The sequence below is a fragment of the Narcine bancroftii genome, chromosome 3 (genome assembly GCF_036971445.1).
Source record: "Narcine bancroftii isolate sNarBan1 chromosome 3, sNarBan1.hap1, whole genome shotgun sequence".
In the NCBI taxonomy this organism is placed as follows: domain Eukaryota; kingdom Metazoa; phylum Chordata; class Chondrichthyes; order Torpediniformes; family Narcinidae; genus Narcine; species Narcine bancroftii.
This window is the reverse complement of record NC_091471.1, coordinates 240,178,410-240,196,588: the sequence shown is the minus strand read 5'-3', so window position 1 is coordinate 240,196,588 and position 18,179 is coordinate 240,178,410. Positions and strand designations below refer to the sequence as shown.

Genomic DNA, 18,179 nt, shown 5'->3' with positions numbered 1-18,179 from the left:
GCAGGTATGGCCTTCTTCTTTCTTCTCCAGTGATTTTCCTTCTTCCCTTTTCTCGGTTATTCTTTTTCTCTTTTGGGTGCCATCTTCTGTCTTTTCTCTGTAACTTTATCTTTCTCTTCCTTTATTGAGCTCTGTTTTTTCACACTTTTTTTCCTCTCCTCTGGAGATGGCTGGTTCCACTCGACCAGCCACTATTCCATCACGTGACTCTCCCTGCATTCTGGAATTATTGAAGGAAAGAAATGATAGGGTATTGAATTTTTATTTCACAAGATCACAGATACAGAGGCAGAAATAAGCCCATTGATCCATCAAGTCTGCCCCGCCATTCTAATCAGGAGCTGATCCATCCTCCCACTCAGCCCCACTCCCCAGTTTTCTCTCCATTTCAATTCCTTGTCTGATTTTAATCTGAGGCTAATCAAGCTCCTGCGGGCGTAAATTTTTTTACAAATTTCAGTCTAGGTTGCTGTTCGCACTGACTATTCTGTAAAAAATGTCTGAATGAATCCTAAATGTGCTTAAGCCAAATAACGTTGAATTCTTCTCTTGCTGTTATTGCCCAAATTTTTGAAAAGCATGTTGACATCCACTGTGTTCTTAATGAAATTGGATCTTTCCCTCTGAGAGAAAGCCATAGTAGGTTGTAACACACATCCAGCAGGAACCTATTTACTGTGTGTAACAGCTTACAGTTTTCTTTTTCCCCCAAGATTCAATTTATTGTCTTGTAATAAAAAGTGTCATACAGTAGATACAGTGTCATACAGTAGATAGATTCACCCTTGGCAGAAATTGCCTGAAGCACCTCTTACAATCAGAGAAAAAGAGGGTCCCTCAGAATCAACGAGTGTCCATGGATTAACCCTAGCATTCCGCAGCAACACAGAGTCCAATACAAACGATCAACAGCCCGAGCTCCTGATCTGAACCTCCGATAGAATTAGGGTAGGAACCTTTCAGCACTCTCTCGCATCCCAGTTCTGATTCCCAGTACCCCACCAACCAGTTTCAAGCCTGTCTGCCGCCTGGTGCAAGTCCCTTGACCGCAGTCTTCAGCAGCCCACAGCTTCCGTGAATTCCTCATCTTGAGCCACCAGCATCCCAACTCCCTGTGTGGTTCCTTCAGCTGCAGAACACTGGTTTGCAGTGAGGGTCACCGTACTTTGGAGCATCTCCTCTGCTTCTTCTCAGATGTGGGAGCGGTCTCCCCATCTTTTGGCACCCTGTGTCAAGTCCTCCCCTTCCCTAGAGCCTACAAACCCTGCTTGGTACTGCAGATCATAGGCACCATCATCTTGGGTGCAGACCCTGTGGTAGCAGGATTTTAAATAAAACCACTGTCAGCTCCTTTAATGGGTCGTTCAAAGCCTGTGTGGTACAGACGGCCGTCGAACTGAGCAGTTGGACTCCGTGGGGGGCACTGTGTCTCCACTCCCCGCTGGTCTGCTCCAGTGGGAATACCTGCCATTACAGCTGCTCCGGCAATGGTGTATTTTTCCATCTAATGTTCCCTGGCTCCCAGTTCTTAAATTTGAAGACCTACGCAGCATTATTTGCTCAATAGAGTTGGGACACCATCGGCTGTTTGGTCGGTGATTCTGGGTTCCCAGTTTAATGGAAGGAGTAGATCTGGTTATCCCTTTGTTGCTCCAGTCCCACAATCAGAATAGATGAAAGTGGCCTGTTTCCCGAATCGGAATGGGGGTCATTAAAAGGACTAGTGGTCTTTATTATCTGAAGGAAAAAAATCTGAATATGGCAAACATTACTTCTGGTGTTTGTAATAACTGAGCACAGCCAACACGTTTTCACAATCTTTCTATATTGCTTTCCCAGAGTTCTACTCCTTTTTTAATATTCTGAAAAACTGCAGAGGACACAACCTTGAACGATCGGTTTTTAGTGACCGGACAGAAGAATCTTCTGCTGTGCAGTATTTCCAGGTATAATTTCCTGATCAGATTTATCTAATCCCCGGTTTTCAGAAATAGCTCACTAGGGATTTTGCCTTTCTTCTTGCTATTTTGAGTAGTTTTTTTTCCCCCTCTTTCTCCCTACTCCCATTATTCATTCCTGAAGCTGGTGACTTAGAGATTTGAATCCTTTGATTCTTTTAAACCCATTGGTGCTTAGTAGTGGAAGTTTTCTGCAGAATCCCACAGATCAATTTACCTCTAATTAGTTAGGGTAGAGCCTACAACAGGGACGGGCAGTATCAGAAAATGCTCATTTGTGCAGAGTTGATTCTAGATTGGCCCAAGGGTGATAAATCAGCTGAGGAAACCACTGGTGTTGCAGATAAATTGCATGCAGTGAGCTTCAGATAAGGGTCGTGCAAGGTCGATGCTTGGCCCTCAGCCATGTACAAGTTGTACGAGAGACTTGGTTGAGAGGATGGAGTGTGATCCCATCTAAGTTGCCAGTGATGGAAATCTAAACAAATCTTTATGTTTTTTAGTAATCTTAATCCCTAAATATATAAAATGGTCTCTAGCTATTTTAAAAGGTAAACTATCATAAATAGGGACCCATCCATTAAAAGGGAATAATTCACTTTTATTTAAATTCAGTTTATATCCCGAAAAATTACTAAATTGGGCTAATAAAGATAAAACTGCAGGAATAGAATTTTCAGGATTGGAAATATATAACAATAAATCATCTGCATATAGTGATACTTTATGAATATCCCTGCAATGAATAATACCAGTAATATTGGGTGCTTCTCTGATAGCAATTGCCAAAGGTTCTAAAGCTAAGTTAAATAATAGAGGGCTAAGGGGGCACCCTTGCCTGGTGCCCCGAAATAATCGAAAATATGGCGATCTTTGGGTATTAGTAAAAACCGAGGCAACTGGGGAATCTAGGCAGGAAAATTTAAGATGCAATAGAATGTATGGGAGTTCAATGAAAGGGGAAAATGCACCAATTGAAGTGGCGAAATGAGAAACCAATGGGGAAAGATAAGCTTTTCTTTTAAAGCTGGAGTTGGTAAGTTTTGGTATTCGGTGAGATTGCATGGTGCTCTTGAAGCACAATTACAATGTGTTGGCTGCAGCAGAGTTGGGAAAGAAAATGGCATACTATCTTCTTTGAATAAAGTGTAAGTAATTACTGCAGTGGTATATGCACTTTGTGATTGATGGAGGGATGTCTGTGGCTTGGAGCAGGTGCTTAGAGAAGACTGGACTAATTTTTGGAATGAGTGATTTTTTTCTTTGTGAAATGAATAAATTAGGGCTACATTCCCCAGATGTAGAAGAATGACCATATCTTACCGATCTGTGGTTGAGGTTTGATGGTGTACAGTAGAACCTGGTTGATCAAGAATAAAAGGGTCACCATCCAGAGATTTAAAAAGATCCAGAGAAACATTCTCATTCAAACGGTGTGAATTTATTAAGAATTCTTTATTCCAGTGGGTCTTTGTGGCTTTGTCATTGAGAGCAAGTAAAAGTGAGATGTGTACATCTTTAAACACTGGGGGAAAAAAAATCCTGGAACATGGGAAAAGGAGCATAACATTCTCAGGGTTCATCTGGTTGTATTTGTGCAATTGGATTGACTTTTTTTTTAGACATACAGAATATTAATGGGTCATTTAGGCTCACAAATCAGTGCCACCCAATTAATCGACACCCCCAGTACGTTTTGAACAGTGGGAAGAAACCGGACCCCCCCCCCAGGGAAAGTCCATACAGACACGGGGAAAATGTACAAACTCCTTAGACAGCACAAGATTCGAACCCTGGACCTGATCGCTGGTGCTGTAAAGGCGTTGCACTCACCACTAACCAACCGTGCCACCCACTTGACTTGACTAACATGCAGAATTTGAGATAGTGGCAAAACTTGACTGTTAATACTACAGTATTGCTCTTATTTCTTATTACAGATTGATCTTTATTTTAATATTTTCTGCCTGTCCTACTGAAACCATCGATTTCTCAGCAGGATTTACTGTTCCATCGTCTTCAAGCTTTCAGTGCAGTAACTAGTCTCTTGTTCTAACTATTGCTTTAAAAATAAATCAGAATGTATTGTCATGAACATGTCTTGAAATTCGTTCGCACTGTAATCCTGTTGCAAAACAACATTTATATAACCCAAATTAGAAAATAAATAAAAATGGTTAAAGGAAAAGTCAAAGGTAGTGTCTGTGGTTCCTTGTTCATTTGGAAATCTGATGGCGGAGGGGGAAAGAAGCTGTCCTTGTGCCGCTGGGTGCTCGTCTTCAGGCTCCTGTTCCTTTTTCCCAATGGTAGCAGAGTGAAGAGACCTTGACCTGGGTGGTGGGAGGTCCTTGAGGATAGAGGCTGCTTTCTTAAGTCACCGCCTCTTGTAGGTGTCCTCGATGGAGTAAAGTCAGGTGCTTGTGATGTTGCAGGCCAAGTTAACAACCCTCTGTGGTCTTCTCCAGTCCTGTGCAATGGCACGTCTGCACCAGACAGTGAAGCAACCAGCCAGAATGCTATCCACTGTTTGATGACATATTGAATCTCCTCAAACATCTCACGAAGTATTGCCACTGGCGAGCCTTCTTTGTGATTGCATCGACATGGAGGCCCCAGCGCAGATCCTTACAGATGTGGAATTTGAAATAGCTGTGGACTGATTTTTTTTTTCTCCCTTTGAATCTGCTTGCAGTTCTATGGATATTTGTCACAACAACAGAACATGATGCAAGACTACATACGCACAGGGACCTACCAAAGGGCAATACTCCAAAACCACGCAGACTTCAAAGACAAGGTGAGCAAGAGCCATTAATGTGAGGAGTTTTAAATGAGCTGCTTTTCATGCCCTGAACTTTTCCACGCGTTCATGTGCAATAAAATCAAATTCTGATGGGGCGCATAGAGCAATTAGCAGGGCGCTTAGGAGGGTTTTAATGTACAGAGAGGCTTTGTGGTGCAAGTCCAAATCTGGCTCCTGAAAAGGGTGACACCAGTAGCAAAGAAGGAATTTGTTGTGCTTAAAAACACGACGCTGGGGAAACTCCGCAGGTCAAACTGTGTCCTTTATATAGCAAAGATAAAGATACAGAACCGACGCTTCAGGTTTGAACCCTTCATCGAGGCTGAACATCAGGGCTCAAGCGTGAAACATCGGTTCTGTATCTTCATATTTGCTTTATAAAGAACATTGCCTGACCTGTGGAGTTTCTGCAGCGTCGTGTTTTAGAATTTGTTGTGCTTGCCTTGGTGGGTCAAGGAATTGAGTCGAATAATAGTTGGGGTATCATGTTCAGTTGGACATTACATTGCTTATTTGTCACAAAATACCTAATACCATGAGTAGACCAACAGGTTACCCCTAGCATTCATACACAGAGTATACGATAACATTGAAAAGAAAGATCAGATAGAGGAGTCACGTGATGGAGTAGTGGCCGGTCGGGGAACTCCAGCCCTCTCCAGAAAAGTAAAAAAAAGACAGTGAAAAAACGAAGGCACAAACACAAAAACCAAAATAAAGTGAAAATAAAGGTGTGGAGAAAATGGCAGCGAAAAAAGAAAAGCAAAAGCAACGGGAAGAAGAGAAGAAGAAAGGACGTCGGAAGAAGAAGGTGAAGGCCTTACCTGTCCGAGGAGGCCCGCCGCGGAGAGAGAAGCCCGCTCCCTAAGGTCAGTTGAAGCGCCGAACTCGGGACTACAAAAATGGCTTAAGGAGCCAAACAAAAGTGCGCAACCGCGCATGCGCAAGACAAAAATAACACTGACGGGAGGGGGGACCAGCTGAGGAGTCGATCTCCACAGCTGAAATTGACAGCTGCAACAAAGCAGCAAGAGGAAAACACAGAAAATAACAAGAGCAAGAAAGAAGAGAGTAAAAAGAAATCAAAGAATCAACAGATGACCAACCCAGAGGAAGAAGACCAGCAGCAAGACACTTCTAATAAAAATAAGAAGACCAAAAATACCCAACAAAATAAAACAAACAAACCAACAAGAAAACCAGAAGAGACAGAAGCAAAGGACACAGATCCTGGAGTGGACTCAGAAGAAGAAGAGGAAGAACACAGAGAAATGGAAGATGAAGGGAAGGGTAAGACAATGGATATATTTTTTTTTTAAAGAATATATGGGATCAGTAAAAGAATGGCAATCACAAGAATTCAGTGAAATAAAAAGAAGAGTAAAAAGTACAGAAGAAAAAATGAATAGATTAGAGATGATCATGTCAGATATAGGAAAAAGAGTGGACAAGGTGGAAGAACGAGAAACAGCCATAGAAATGGAAGTAGAGGACTTAAAAAAGAAATTAGAAGAATCTGATAAAAAAGTTAAAGAGACACAAGAGCTGTTAGCTCAGAAGATAGATATAATGGAAAATTATAATAGAAGAAACAATATAAAGATAGTGGGCCTTAAAGAAGATGAAGAAAGCAAGAATATGAGAGAATTTATAAAAGAATGGATCCCCAGGATCCTAGGAAGACCAGAACTACAGGAAGAAATGGAAATAGAAAGGGCACACAGAACATTAGCCCCTAAACCACAACCACAACAAAAACCAAGATCCATTCTAGTAAAATTCTTAAGATATACAACAAGAGAAAATATATTGGAGAAAGCAATGAGGAAAATAAGAGAAGACAAAAAACCACTGGAATACAAAGGTCAAAAAATTTTTTTCTATTCAGATATAAGTTTTGAACTCCTGAAGAAGAGGAAGGAGTTTAATGCAGCAAAAACGATCCTCTGGAAAAAATGATATAAATTTATGCTAAAGTATCCAGCGGTACTTTAAATAGTTATTCCAGGGCAGCAAAACAGACTATTCTTGGATCCAGAGGAAGCAAGAAAATTTGCAGAACAACTACAAAACAGACAGAGAGAGGAAGATATGTAACGAGAACAAACTATATGTATGTATGTATGTAGGTGTGTGTGTGTGTGTGTGTGTGTATGTATATATAAAAAAATTAGAATATAGGTAAGAACTAAGAAGGGAAAGAAAGGGAAGAAAGGAAGTATGGGGGGAATTAAGAGAATGACCTTTGTTGTATATGAAAATTAAAATCTTTTCTGGGGGGGGCTGGGTGGGGAAGAGTTACGGTCACTGCGAAATCAGTTGACGCTTGCGAGTGAATTCGCAAATCCAAATGGAGTGGGGAGATGTGGTTGCCCGACAAGGGATAAAGGGCAACTCAGGAAGGGGAGGGGATAGTGGGGTTAAAGGAATTTTAGATAGGAGAATAAGGGAAATGTTTGATGTTTTAGAAATGTCTTATAAAGTGTTCAAAAAGAGAAAGCAGAAATGGATAAGAAGGAAAGGTGATGATGAGGAAACGGAAAGGAAAGATAAACAAAGTATGAAATGGCTATGTTGAACTATATGACTTTAAATATTAATGGAATACATAACCAAATCAAAAGGAAGAAACTGCTAAATTTACTGAAAAGAGAAAAAATTGATATAGCATTCGTACAAGAAACACACTTAACTGAAGTGGAGCACAAGAAATTAAAGAAAGATTGGATAGGACATGTAACAGCAGCGTCATATAATTCAAAAAGCTAGAGGAGTAGCTATATTAATCAGTAAAAATGTACCAATCAAAATAGAAGAGGAAATAATAGATCCAGCAGGGAGATATGTAATGATAAAATGTAAGATATATTCGGAGTTTTGGAATTTACTCAATGTATATTCACCTAACGAAGAAGATCAAAAATTTATGCAAGATATTTTTTTGAAGATAGCAGACACGCAAGGGAACATACAAATAGGAGGGGATTTCAACCTTAATTTGGATTCAAACATGGATAAAACGGGGGAAAAAATTAACAGAAAGATCAGAGTAACCAAATTTATAATTAAATCGATGCAAGAAATGCAACTTTTGGATATATGGAGGAAACAACACCCAAAGGAAAAGGAATATTCATATTATTCGGGTAGACATACAACATACTCAAGAATAGACCTATTCCTGTTATCAGCTCGCATGCAAGACAGAGTTAGAAAAACAGAATATAAAGCTAGACTATTATCGGACCACTCACCCCTGATATTGACAATAGAGTTAGAGGACATCCCTCCAAGAATGTATAGATGGAGATTAAACTCCATGCTACTTAAAAGACAGGATTTTAGAGCATTCATTGAACGACAAATTAAAATGTACTTTGAAATAAATACGGAATCAGTGAAAGATAAGTTTATACTATGGGATGCAATGAAAGCGTTCATTAGAGGGCAAATAATAAGTTATGTAACCAAGATGAAGAAGGACTACAATCAGAAAACAGAGCAGTTGGAAAGGGAAATAGTAAATATAGAAAAAGAATTAGCAATGAAGGATGACACAACTAAAAGAAGAGAATTGGCAGATAAAAAAATAAAATATGAAACACTACAAACATATAAGGTGGAGAAGAACATAATGAAGACCAAACAGAAATATTATGAACTAGGAGAAAAAACGCACAAAATTCTAGCGTGGCATCTTAAGACAGAACAAACTAAGAGAATGGTATTGGCTTCAAGGAAAAAAGTCAAGCAAATCACATATAATCCAACGGAGATTAATGAAAACTTCAGAGAATTCTACGAACAATTATATCAAACTGAAAAAGAAGGGAAAGAAGACAAAATAGATGAATTTTTAACTAAAATTGAACTACCAAAACTACAAACAGAGGAACAAAATAAATTAACAGAACCATTTGAAATAGTAGAAATACAAGAGATAATTAAAAAACTACCAAATAATAAAACACCAGGAGAGGATGGATTCCCAATAGAATTCTATAAAATATTTAAAGATTTATTAATTCCTCCCAACCTGGAAGTAATCAACCAGATTGATAAAACATAAAGCTAACCAGATTCATGCAAAACAGCAATAATTACAATAATACCAAAGACAGGGAAAGATCCACTCGCACCAGCTTCATATAGACCAATATCTTTACTTAACACAGATTATAAGATAATAGCTAAATTATTAGCAAACAGATTAGCCGACTATGTACCAAAAATAGTAAATCTAGACCAAACTGGATTTATGAAAAAAAAGACAAACAACAGACAATATTTGTAAATTTAATAACTTAATTCATGCAGTAGAAGGGAATAAAGCTCCAACAGTAGTGGTTGCTTTAGACGCAGAGAAGGCCTTTGACAGAGTAGAATGGAATTATTTATTCAAAGTACTACAAAAATTCAGCTTACCAAAGAAATATATTAATTGGATTAAACCATTATATAAGGGGCCATTGGCGAAAGTGACAGTAAATGGATATATATCAAAACAATTTAACTTAAGCAGATCAACAAGGCAGGGATGCCCACTATCGCCCTTATTGTTCGTTAGCCATAGAACCACTGGCAGAACTGATAAGAACAGAAAATAAAATAAAAGACAAGGAATATAAAATCAGTTTATTTGCAGATGACGTTATAGTATACTTAACAGAACCAGAACTATCAATAAAAGAATTACATAAGAAATTGAAGGAATATGGAGAAGTGTTGGGGTACAAGATTAACGCAAATAAAAGTGAAGCAATGCCAATGAATAATGCGGATTTCTCAAAATTTAAGAAAGAATCACCATTCAGATGGCAAACGCAAGCAATGCGATACCTAGGTATACAAATAAATAAAAAGCTCGGCCATCTATATAAACTCAATTATTATCCACTAATGAAAAAATTACAAGACGACTTAAGCATTGGAAAGACTTACCACTAACACTAATAGGAAGGATAAACTGTATTAAAATGAACATTTTCCCAAGGATACAATACCTATTTCAGGCATTGGCAATACACTTGACAGAGAAATTCTTCAAGGAGTTAAAGAAAATAATAAGGAAATTTTTATGGAAAGGGGGGAAACCGAGGATAGCACTAGATAAATTAACAGAATGGTATAAAAAAGGAGGCTTACAACTGCCAAACTTTAAAAATTATTATAGAGCCGCACAATTAAGATACCTATCAGATTTTTATCAAACAAGGGAAAAGCCAGATTGGACTAGATTAGAACTAGATAAAATAGGGGAGAAGATACCTGAACATATATTATATAAATGGGATGAAAATTTGGTACAACGTAGGAATTCTCCAGTATTACATCATCTGCTCAATATTTGGAAGAAGATTCATGTAGAAAGGAATAAAACAAATTACCAACTACCAAAACTAATACTGACGCAAAATCAGCTAATCCCTTTTACAATAGATAACCTTTCCTTTAGAGAATGGGAGAAAAAAGGGATCAAAAGAATAGAAAATTGCTTTTCAGGAAATAAATTATTATCCTTTGAACAAATGAAGGATAAATATAACTCACGATACAGTGTTGGCATACTACCAACTGAAATCCTACCTGAAGGACAAATTGGGAAGCAGTCTGAGGTTACCAGAGGGAAGTAATTTTGAATATGTGATTACAGACACAATGATAATCAAAAAATTTGTAACAAACATGTATATTAAACTACAAGAAAAGGAGAATGAGGAAACAAATGGTAAAACTAAACAAAAATGGGAACAAGATCTAAACAAAGATAAAGAAGGAAACATGGGAGAAGTTATGCTCAGGAACTATGAGAAATACAATAAATACAAGGTTACGTATGATACAATTTAATTGGATACACAGGCTATATATTACACCTCAAAAGTTAAATAAATGGGACCCAACAGTATCTGACAGATGTTTTCGCTGTAAAAAGGAAATGGGAACAACAATTCATGCAATTTGGACATGTGAGAAAGTGAAAAAATTTTGGGAAGATCTAAACCAGATATTAAATAAAATCACAAAAAGCAATATACCAAAAAACCCAGAGATCTTCCTCCTAAGTAATATAAAAAACAAAGAATTTGGATGGAGCACAAAAAAGATTTGTTAGGATAGCCCTAGCTGTAGCAAAAAAATGTATTATGTCAGCCTGGAAATTAGAAGATAATTTGAGAATACAACAATGGTATAGAGAAATGAATAAATGTATTCCATTAGAAAAAATAACCTATAATTTAAGAAATAATATTACAATATTTGAATAAATATGGGAGCCATACATGAAACATAATAGAGAAAACCTACCGGGGATATCTATCACCTAAAATGACAGAAGGAGAAGGGAATGAAAAGAACTGACTCAGTGGAATTTCTTGTTTATTTTTATTGAGTGACAACATTGTTTGACGGGTTTAATGTACCTTATTTTCTGAACTTTAAGTAAATGGGAGGGGAGGTAGGGAGGGAGGGAGAGGAGGAGGGAAGGGGGGAGGAGAAAACGACACTGTATATATTCAAGAAGGAAAATGTATGTATCTTGATCAATATGGTTTATAGTGTGAAAAATAAAAAATTAAAAAAAAAGATAAGTTAATACCACGCGAGGACAGTATGATAACACTAAATTTGGACATACAGCACGTCAACAGGCCCTTTCAGCCCACGAGCCCAATTGACCTATAGCCCCCGGAACGTTTTGAAAGTGGGAGGAAACCAGAGCACCTGGAGGAAACCCACACAGACATGGGGAGAATGTACAAACTCCTTACAAACGGTGTGGGATTCAAACCGCGATTGCTGGCGCTGTAACACCTCACTAATCATGCAGCCTCCACTGTTATGGGGTTTATTCAGGAGCCCGATAAGGTGCTTGGAAGAAACTGTCTTTATGCCAGTGATGAATGCATATTCTTAAGAGAGTGTGTCCAACAAGAGATGCAACTTTCAGTGTGTTGGTTATCTTTCCTAGGCAGTGGGAGATGTAGATGGGGCCTATGGAGGGGTGGGAAGCTTTCATTATGTTCTGAGCAGCATGCGTGTCCCAAGTGTTCCAGGGCCAAGTGGAGAGCTGGAGAGGTGGCGCCTGCCGTGGATCTGTTTGCTCAGTTACTTTGCACTTGGAGTATTATGTACAGATGTGATTTCCATGCCACAGGAAGGATGTGGTAGCAATAGAGTGCAGAGGAGATTTACCGGGATGTTACCTGGAAATGGGGGCTTGTAGTTGTAAGGAGAGATTGGGTAGGCTAGGTTTATTCACACTGGAATGCAGGAGGCTGAGGCATGACTGTGATGATATAATGGGGGGTGGTGGGCATATTATACTGATCCCTTGCTATTGGTTTTGTCTGTATAACAGATGGAGATGCTTTCCCACTGGCCAGTTTAGAGGTGGTTCTAGTCTGTTAATAAAAGCCCTGTATTAGAATAATACTTGGACCTTGTCTGTAAATTTATGAGGGGCATAGAACAGAGGAGTCTAGAATTAGACCCACCTGAGAGTGGAGTCATTTCATTGGAGATCTAAAGAATAAACATTTCACACAGAGGACAAGGTGGTAGAGGCAGGTGCAATTACGGTACATTTCCCTTATCCAAAGTTCCATTAACCAAACTATTTGGTGGAAGTGACATGACGTCATAACTTGTCCACGTGGAGCTCCGACACTCTGTTGGTGCCATTTTGATAACGATGGAGCTCTCGTGTACTGTACAAAATAAAGTTGCAAATGGCAAAAGGTTCTGCAGATTGCACTATGGATGGCAGTGAAAAGAGAAGTAGGAAGCATTTGTCTAAAGAACAGAAAGTCAACTTGTTTTTTGGTATACATTAAACATTATTTAATAAGCCTGCCATTGTTTGTTGTTGTTTAACTGCTATTGATGCTTCTGAGCTGCTTAGAGCCATTGTTCTGATAACCAGAAAAAAACAACTGAAAACCATCTAGTCCCAAGCTTTTAGGATCTGGAGAAACGTACAATATTTCAAAGACATTTGGATAGGAAAGGTAGAAAAGGGATATGGATTTAATGTCAGCAAATGGGATTATCGTAGATGGGCGTCTCAGACAGTTTAGATAAGATGGGCTAAAGGGCCCTATTCGTGTGCTGTATGATTCGCTGATCATCTTCTTGTACAGGGTACTTTAAAATTGGAATTTGATGAGAAATGACTTGTGTTTTAGTTTGCCCACCTGGTAAGTTGCATTAATAACCATTGTGGTTCTCTGATTGAATTAATAACTTTGCGATCCTGTAATTATTGCAGCAAAATGAATTTAAATCTGGGGTCTGCATAGAAATGGATTAGTCAGCAGATGGTATGTCAGCTGGTTCTCCTATACTAAATATCAGTGACCACTGGGAGAGTGGGAGGTTCTACATCGACAATAGTGCGGGTTCAGAAGAGGAGCAAGTCCTTATTGGACCTCCGTTCTGCTGTCTAGTGACTTGTTCGAAAGGATCATCGTATAGCCTTGCATGGTTGGATGCTCTCTGGACCTGCTTGGCTCCAAATACTTTGTTTTTGGAGACCTGGAGGACAGCAAAACGTTTTTATTAAAGGCATATTTTACAAAACAAAGCTGCAGAATAGATTGTTTTAACCCACAACGTAGAAATGCATCTTTATCGTAGCCAGCAGTTTCCAGAATGTGTGATTGTTTCGCGATGCTACAGGGTGGTTAATTACTAATGGTCACTCTTTCAGACTGTTCTGGATGTTGGCTGTGGCTCGGGAATTCTGTCGTTCTTTGCAGTGCAGGCAGGAGCACGGAAAGTGTATGCGGTGGAAGCAAGCACCATGGCTCAGCATGCTGAGGTAAGGGCGTGTTTGTACCTCTGCCACAAGCAGGCCTTGGAAGATGTCTCAAAAAAGCCAATGAAGGAAGGGTTTTCCTGGAGCAAAAAAGCAATCTTCTGCAGGAAGTTAGGTTAGGCAGCATCTGTGGAGGCGAATGAACAATCGGCATTTTGGGTCAGAGCCTTCACCTAAAGCGTCATCTGTATCCCTCCACGGATGCTGCCTGACCCATTGAGTTTCTCCAGCAGTTTGTTTCTTGCTCCAGATTCTAGCTGCTCTGTTTGAGATTGGGAAGAAAATTTATTTTTGTTCTGCGTATTTTTGCCAGTACAGAACTGAACTCTGTATAATTTGGATTGTGTTAAAATGCTGCTCATTTATTCACTGCACCATGACCTTTTGTAGGAGTAGCATTTGTTTCTTTTCCCTATTCTTGCATTCATCAGGGCCTGCGTTGTTGTTGTTGTAGGTACCAACTTTCAGATGGAAACCCCTGTTTTAGACATACATACAGGTAACAGGCCACTTGTGTGCCACCCAATTAACCTACACCCCCGATATGTTTTGAACAGTGGGAGGAAACCCACGCAGACACAGAGAGAAAGTACAAACTCCTTACAGACAACCTGGGGCTCGTATGTCAATGTTTCGGTAGTTTGGAATATTTAAGGGAGCAGGCAATTGCTTGGGTATAAAATGTTGTAAAATTCTGAAAGACTGGGTGTATAAACTTAAAAATAAGCTGGTGAAATCTAATTTCAATCTATCTTGTACACTTTTAATGTAATGACTGTCCTTTTCATAATCCCAGTTTCCCTGTTCTCAATGCAAAATAATCCCAACAAATCAGTGGCATGATAAAGTTTAATGTCGTTGTCTGAGTGCTGGGTATGTGCTTTCCACTCTGCTCGTGAAAACTTCCTGAAGTAACCAAGCTAGTATAGCAGAAGTCTATGTCTGGATGTTGCCCTTCGAAACCCACTGACCACATGAAAGTAGCCATCAGGAAACACGTTTGCAGGAGGAGTCATGTGATGGAGTAGTGGCCGGTCAGGGAATTCCAGCCCTCTCCGGAAAAGTTGAAAAAAAACGCACAAAACACAAAGGTACAAGAGTAAAAATTTTAAAAAAGTAAAAATAAAGGTGAGAAGAAAATGGCAGCGAAGAGAGAAAAGTCGAAAACAACGGGAAGAAGAGAAGATGAAAGAACGTCGGAAGAAGAAGGTGAAGGCCTTGCCTGTCCGAGGAGGCCCGCTGCGGAGAGAGAAGCCCGCTCCCTCAGGTCAGTTGAAGTCCCGGGCTCGGGACTACAAAAATGGCTCGCGGAGCCGAGTAAAAGTGCGCAACCGTGCATGCGCATGAAAAAAACACACTGACGGGAGGGGGAAACAGCTGAGGAGTCGATCTCCACAGCTGAGAGTGACAGCTGCAACACAGCAACAAGAAGAGAACATAGAAAATAACGAGAACAAGAAAGAAGAGAGCAAAAAGAAAACAAGGAAACAACAGATGGCCAACCCAGAGGAAGAAGAAGAAGAAGAACATAGAGAAATGGAAGAAGAAGGGAAAGGCAGGACAATGGATATATTTATTTTTTAAAGAATATATGGAATCAGTGAAAGAATGGCAATTACAAGAATTTAATGAGATAAAAAGAAGAATTAAGAGTGCAGAAGAAAAAATGAATAAAATAGAAATGGTCATATCAGAGATAGGAAAAAGAGTGGATAATTTGGAAAAACGAGAAATAATCGTAAAAATGGAAGTAGAGGACTTAAAAGAGAAATTAGAAGAATCTAATAAAAAAGTTAGAGGCACATGAGCTGTTAGCTCAGAAGATAGATATAATGGAAAACTATAATAGAAGAAATAATATAAAGATAGTGGGCCTTAAGGAAGATGAAGAAGGCAAGAATATGAGAGAATTTATAAAAGATTGGATCCCCAGGGTCCTAGGAAGACCAGAATTACAGGAAGAAATGGAAATAGAGAGGGCACATAGAACATTAGCCCCAAAACCACAACTGCAGCAAAAACCAAGATCCATTTTTGTAAAATTTTTAAGATATACAAGAGAAAATATATTGGAGAAAGCAATGAAGAAAATAAGAGAAGACAAAAAGCCACTGGAATACAAAGGTCAAAAATTTTTTTTCTATCCAGACATAAGTTTTGAACTCCTGAAGAAGAGGAAGGAGTTCAATACAGCAAAAATGATCTTATGGAAAAAAGGATATAAATTTATGTTAAAGTACCCAGCGGTACTTAAAATAGTTATTCCAGGGCAACAAAACAGACTATTCTCGGATCCAGAGGAAGCACGAAAATTTGCAGAACAACTACAAAACAAGCAGAGAGATGAAGACATGTAATGAGTGTAAAAATGACCACGAACTATATGTATGTGTGCATATGGGTATATATATATATACATATATATATATATATATATATATATGTATATATATAGATGTGTATGTATATATGTGTATGAATGAGTGTATCCGTATTTAGAGGAAAATATATAGAGTATAGATAAGAATTAATAAGGGAATGAAAGAGAATAGAGGGAATAAGGAGGGAATTAAAAGAGTGACCTTTGTTATATATGAAAATTGAAATCTTTTCCGGGGGGGCTGGGTGGGGAGGAGTTACGGTCACTGCAAAATCAGTTGACCCTTGCGAGTGAATTCGCAAATCCAAATGGAGAGGGGAGATGTGGTTGCCTGGCAAGGGATAAAGGGCAACTCAGGGGTGGGGGAGGGGAGAATGGGGTTAAAGAAGTTTTAAGTAGGAAAATAAGGAAAATGTTTGATGTTTTAGAAATGTTGTCTTATAAAGTGTTCAAAACAAGAAAGCAGAAATGGATAAGAAGGAAAGGTGATGATGGAGAAACGGAAAGGGAAGATAAACAAAGTATGAAATGGCTACGTTGAACTATTTGACTTTAGATATAAACAGAATACATAACCAAATCAAAAGGAAGAAACTGCTAAATTTACTGAAAAAAAGAAAAAATTGATATAGCATTTGTGCAAGAAACACATTTAACTGAATTCGAGCACAAGAAATTAAAGAGAGATTGGGTAGGACATGTAACAGCAGCGTCATATAATTCAAAAGCAAGAGGAGTAGCTATATTAATCAGTAAAAATATACCAATTAAAATAGAAGAGGAAATAATAGATCCAGCAGGGAGATATGTAATGATAAAATGTCAGATATATTCGGAGTTTTGGAATCTACTCAATGTATATTCACCTAACGAAGAAGATCAAAAGTTTATGCAAGATATTTTTTTGAAGATGGCAGATACGCAAGGGAACATATTAATAGGAGGGGATTTCAACCTTAATTTGGATTCAAATATGGACAAAACTGAGAAAAAATTAACAGAAAGAACAAAGTAACCAAATTTATAATTAAATCGATGGAAGAAATGCAACTTTTGGATATATGGAGGAAACAACACCCAAAGGAAAAGGAATATTCATATTATTCGGGTAGACATAAAACATACTCAAGAATAGACCTATTTCTGTTATCAGCTCGTATGCAAGATAGAGTAAGAAAAACAGAATATAAAGCTAGAATATTATCGGACCACTCACCCTTGATATTGACAATAGAGTTAGAGGACATCCCTCCAAGAATGTATAGATGGAGATTAAACTCCATGCTGCTTAAAAGGCAGGATTTTAGAGAATTCATTGAAAGACAAATTAAAATGTACTTTGAAATAAATACAGAATCAGTGAAAGATAAGTTTATACTATGGGATGCAATGAAAGCGTTCATTAGAGGGCAAATAATAAGTTATGTAACCAAAATGAAGAAGGACTACAATCAGGAAACAGAGCAGTTGGAAAGGGAAATAGTAAATATAGAAAAAGAATTAGCAATGAAGGAAGATACAACTAAAAGAAGAGAATTGGCAAATGAAAAAATAAAATATGAAACACTACAAACATATAAGGTGGAGAAGAACATAATGAAGACAAAACAGAAATATTATGAACTAGGAGAAAAAACGCACAAAATTCTAGCATGGCAGCTTAAGACAGAACAAGCTAAGAAAATGGTATTGGCATCAAGGAAAAAAGACAAACAAATCACATATAATCCAACGGAGATTAATGAAAACTTTAGAGAATTCTATGAACAATTATACCAAACTGAAAACGGAGGGAAAGAAGGCAAAATAGATGAATTTTTAACTAAAATTGAACTACCAAAATTACAAATAGAGGAACAAAATAAATTAACAGAACCATTTGAAATAGTAGAAATACAAGAGATAATTAAAAAACTACCAAATAATAAAACAACAGGAGTGGATGGATTCCCAATAGAATTCTATAAAACATTTAAAGATTTATTAATTCCTCCCCTCCTGGAAGTAATCAACCAGATTGACAAAACACAAAGCTTACCAGATTCATGTAAAACAGCAATAATTACAGTAATACCAAAGCAAGGGAAAGATCCACTCGCACCAGCGTCATATAGACCAATATCATTACTTAACACAGATTATAAGATAATAGCTAAACTATTAGCAAACAGATTAGCAGATTATGTACCTAAAATGGTAAATCTAGACCAAACTGGA

The 18,179-nt window shown here is 38.1% G+C and overlaps 1 protein-coding gene across 3 annotated transcripts in view; it reads left to right on the top strand.

Annotated features, from left to right (window-relative positions):
- Positions 1 to 18,179, top strand: part of carm1 (coactivator-associated arginine methyltransferase 1) — a 71,875-nt gene that overhangs the window by 21,024 nt on the left and 32,672 nt on the right. For all 3 annotated transcript variants that reach the window (XM_069927249.1, XM_069927248.1, XM_069927250.1), the window contains exons 3-5: positions 1,840 to 1,946; positions 4,651 to 4,755; positions 13,475 to 13,585. In XM_069927249.1, the coding sequence (XP_069783350.1) occupies positions 1,840 to 1,946; positions 4,651 to 4,755; positions 13,475 to 13,585 (323 nt within the window). The remainder of the gene's footprint in view (positions 1 to 1,839; positions 1,947 to 4,650; positions 4,756 to 13,474; positions 13,586 to 18,179) is intronic.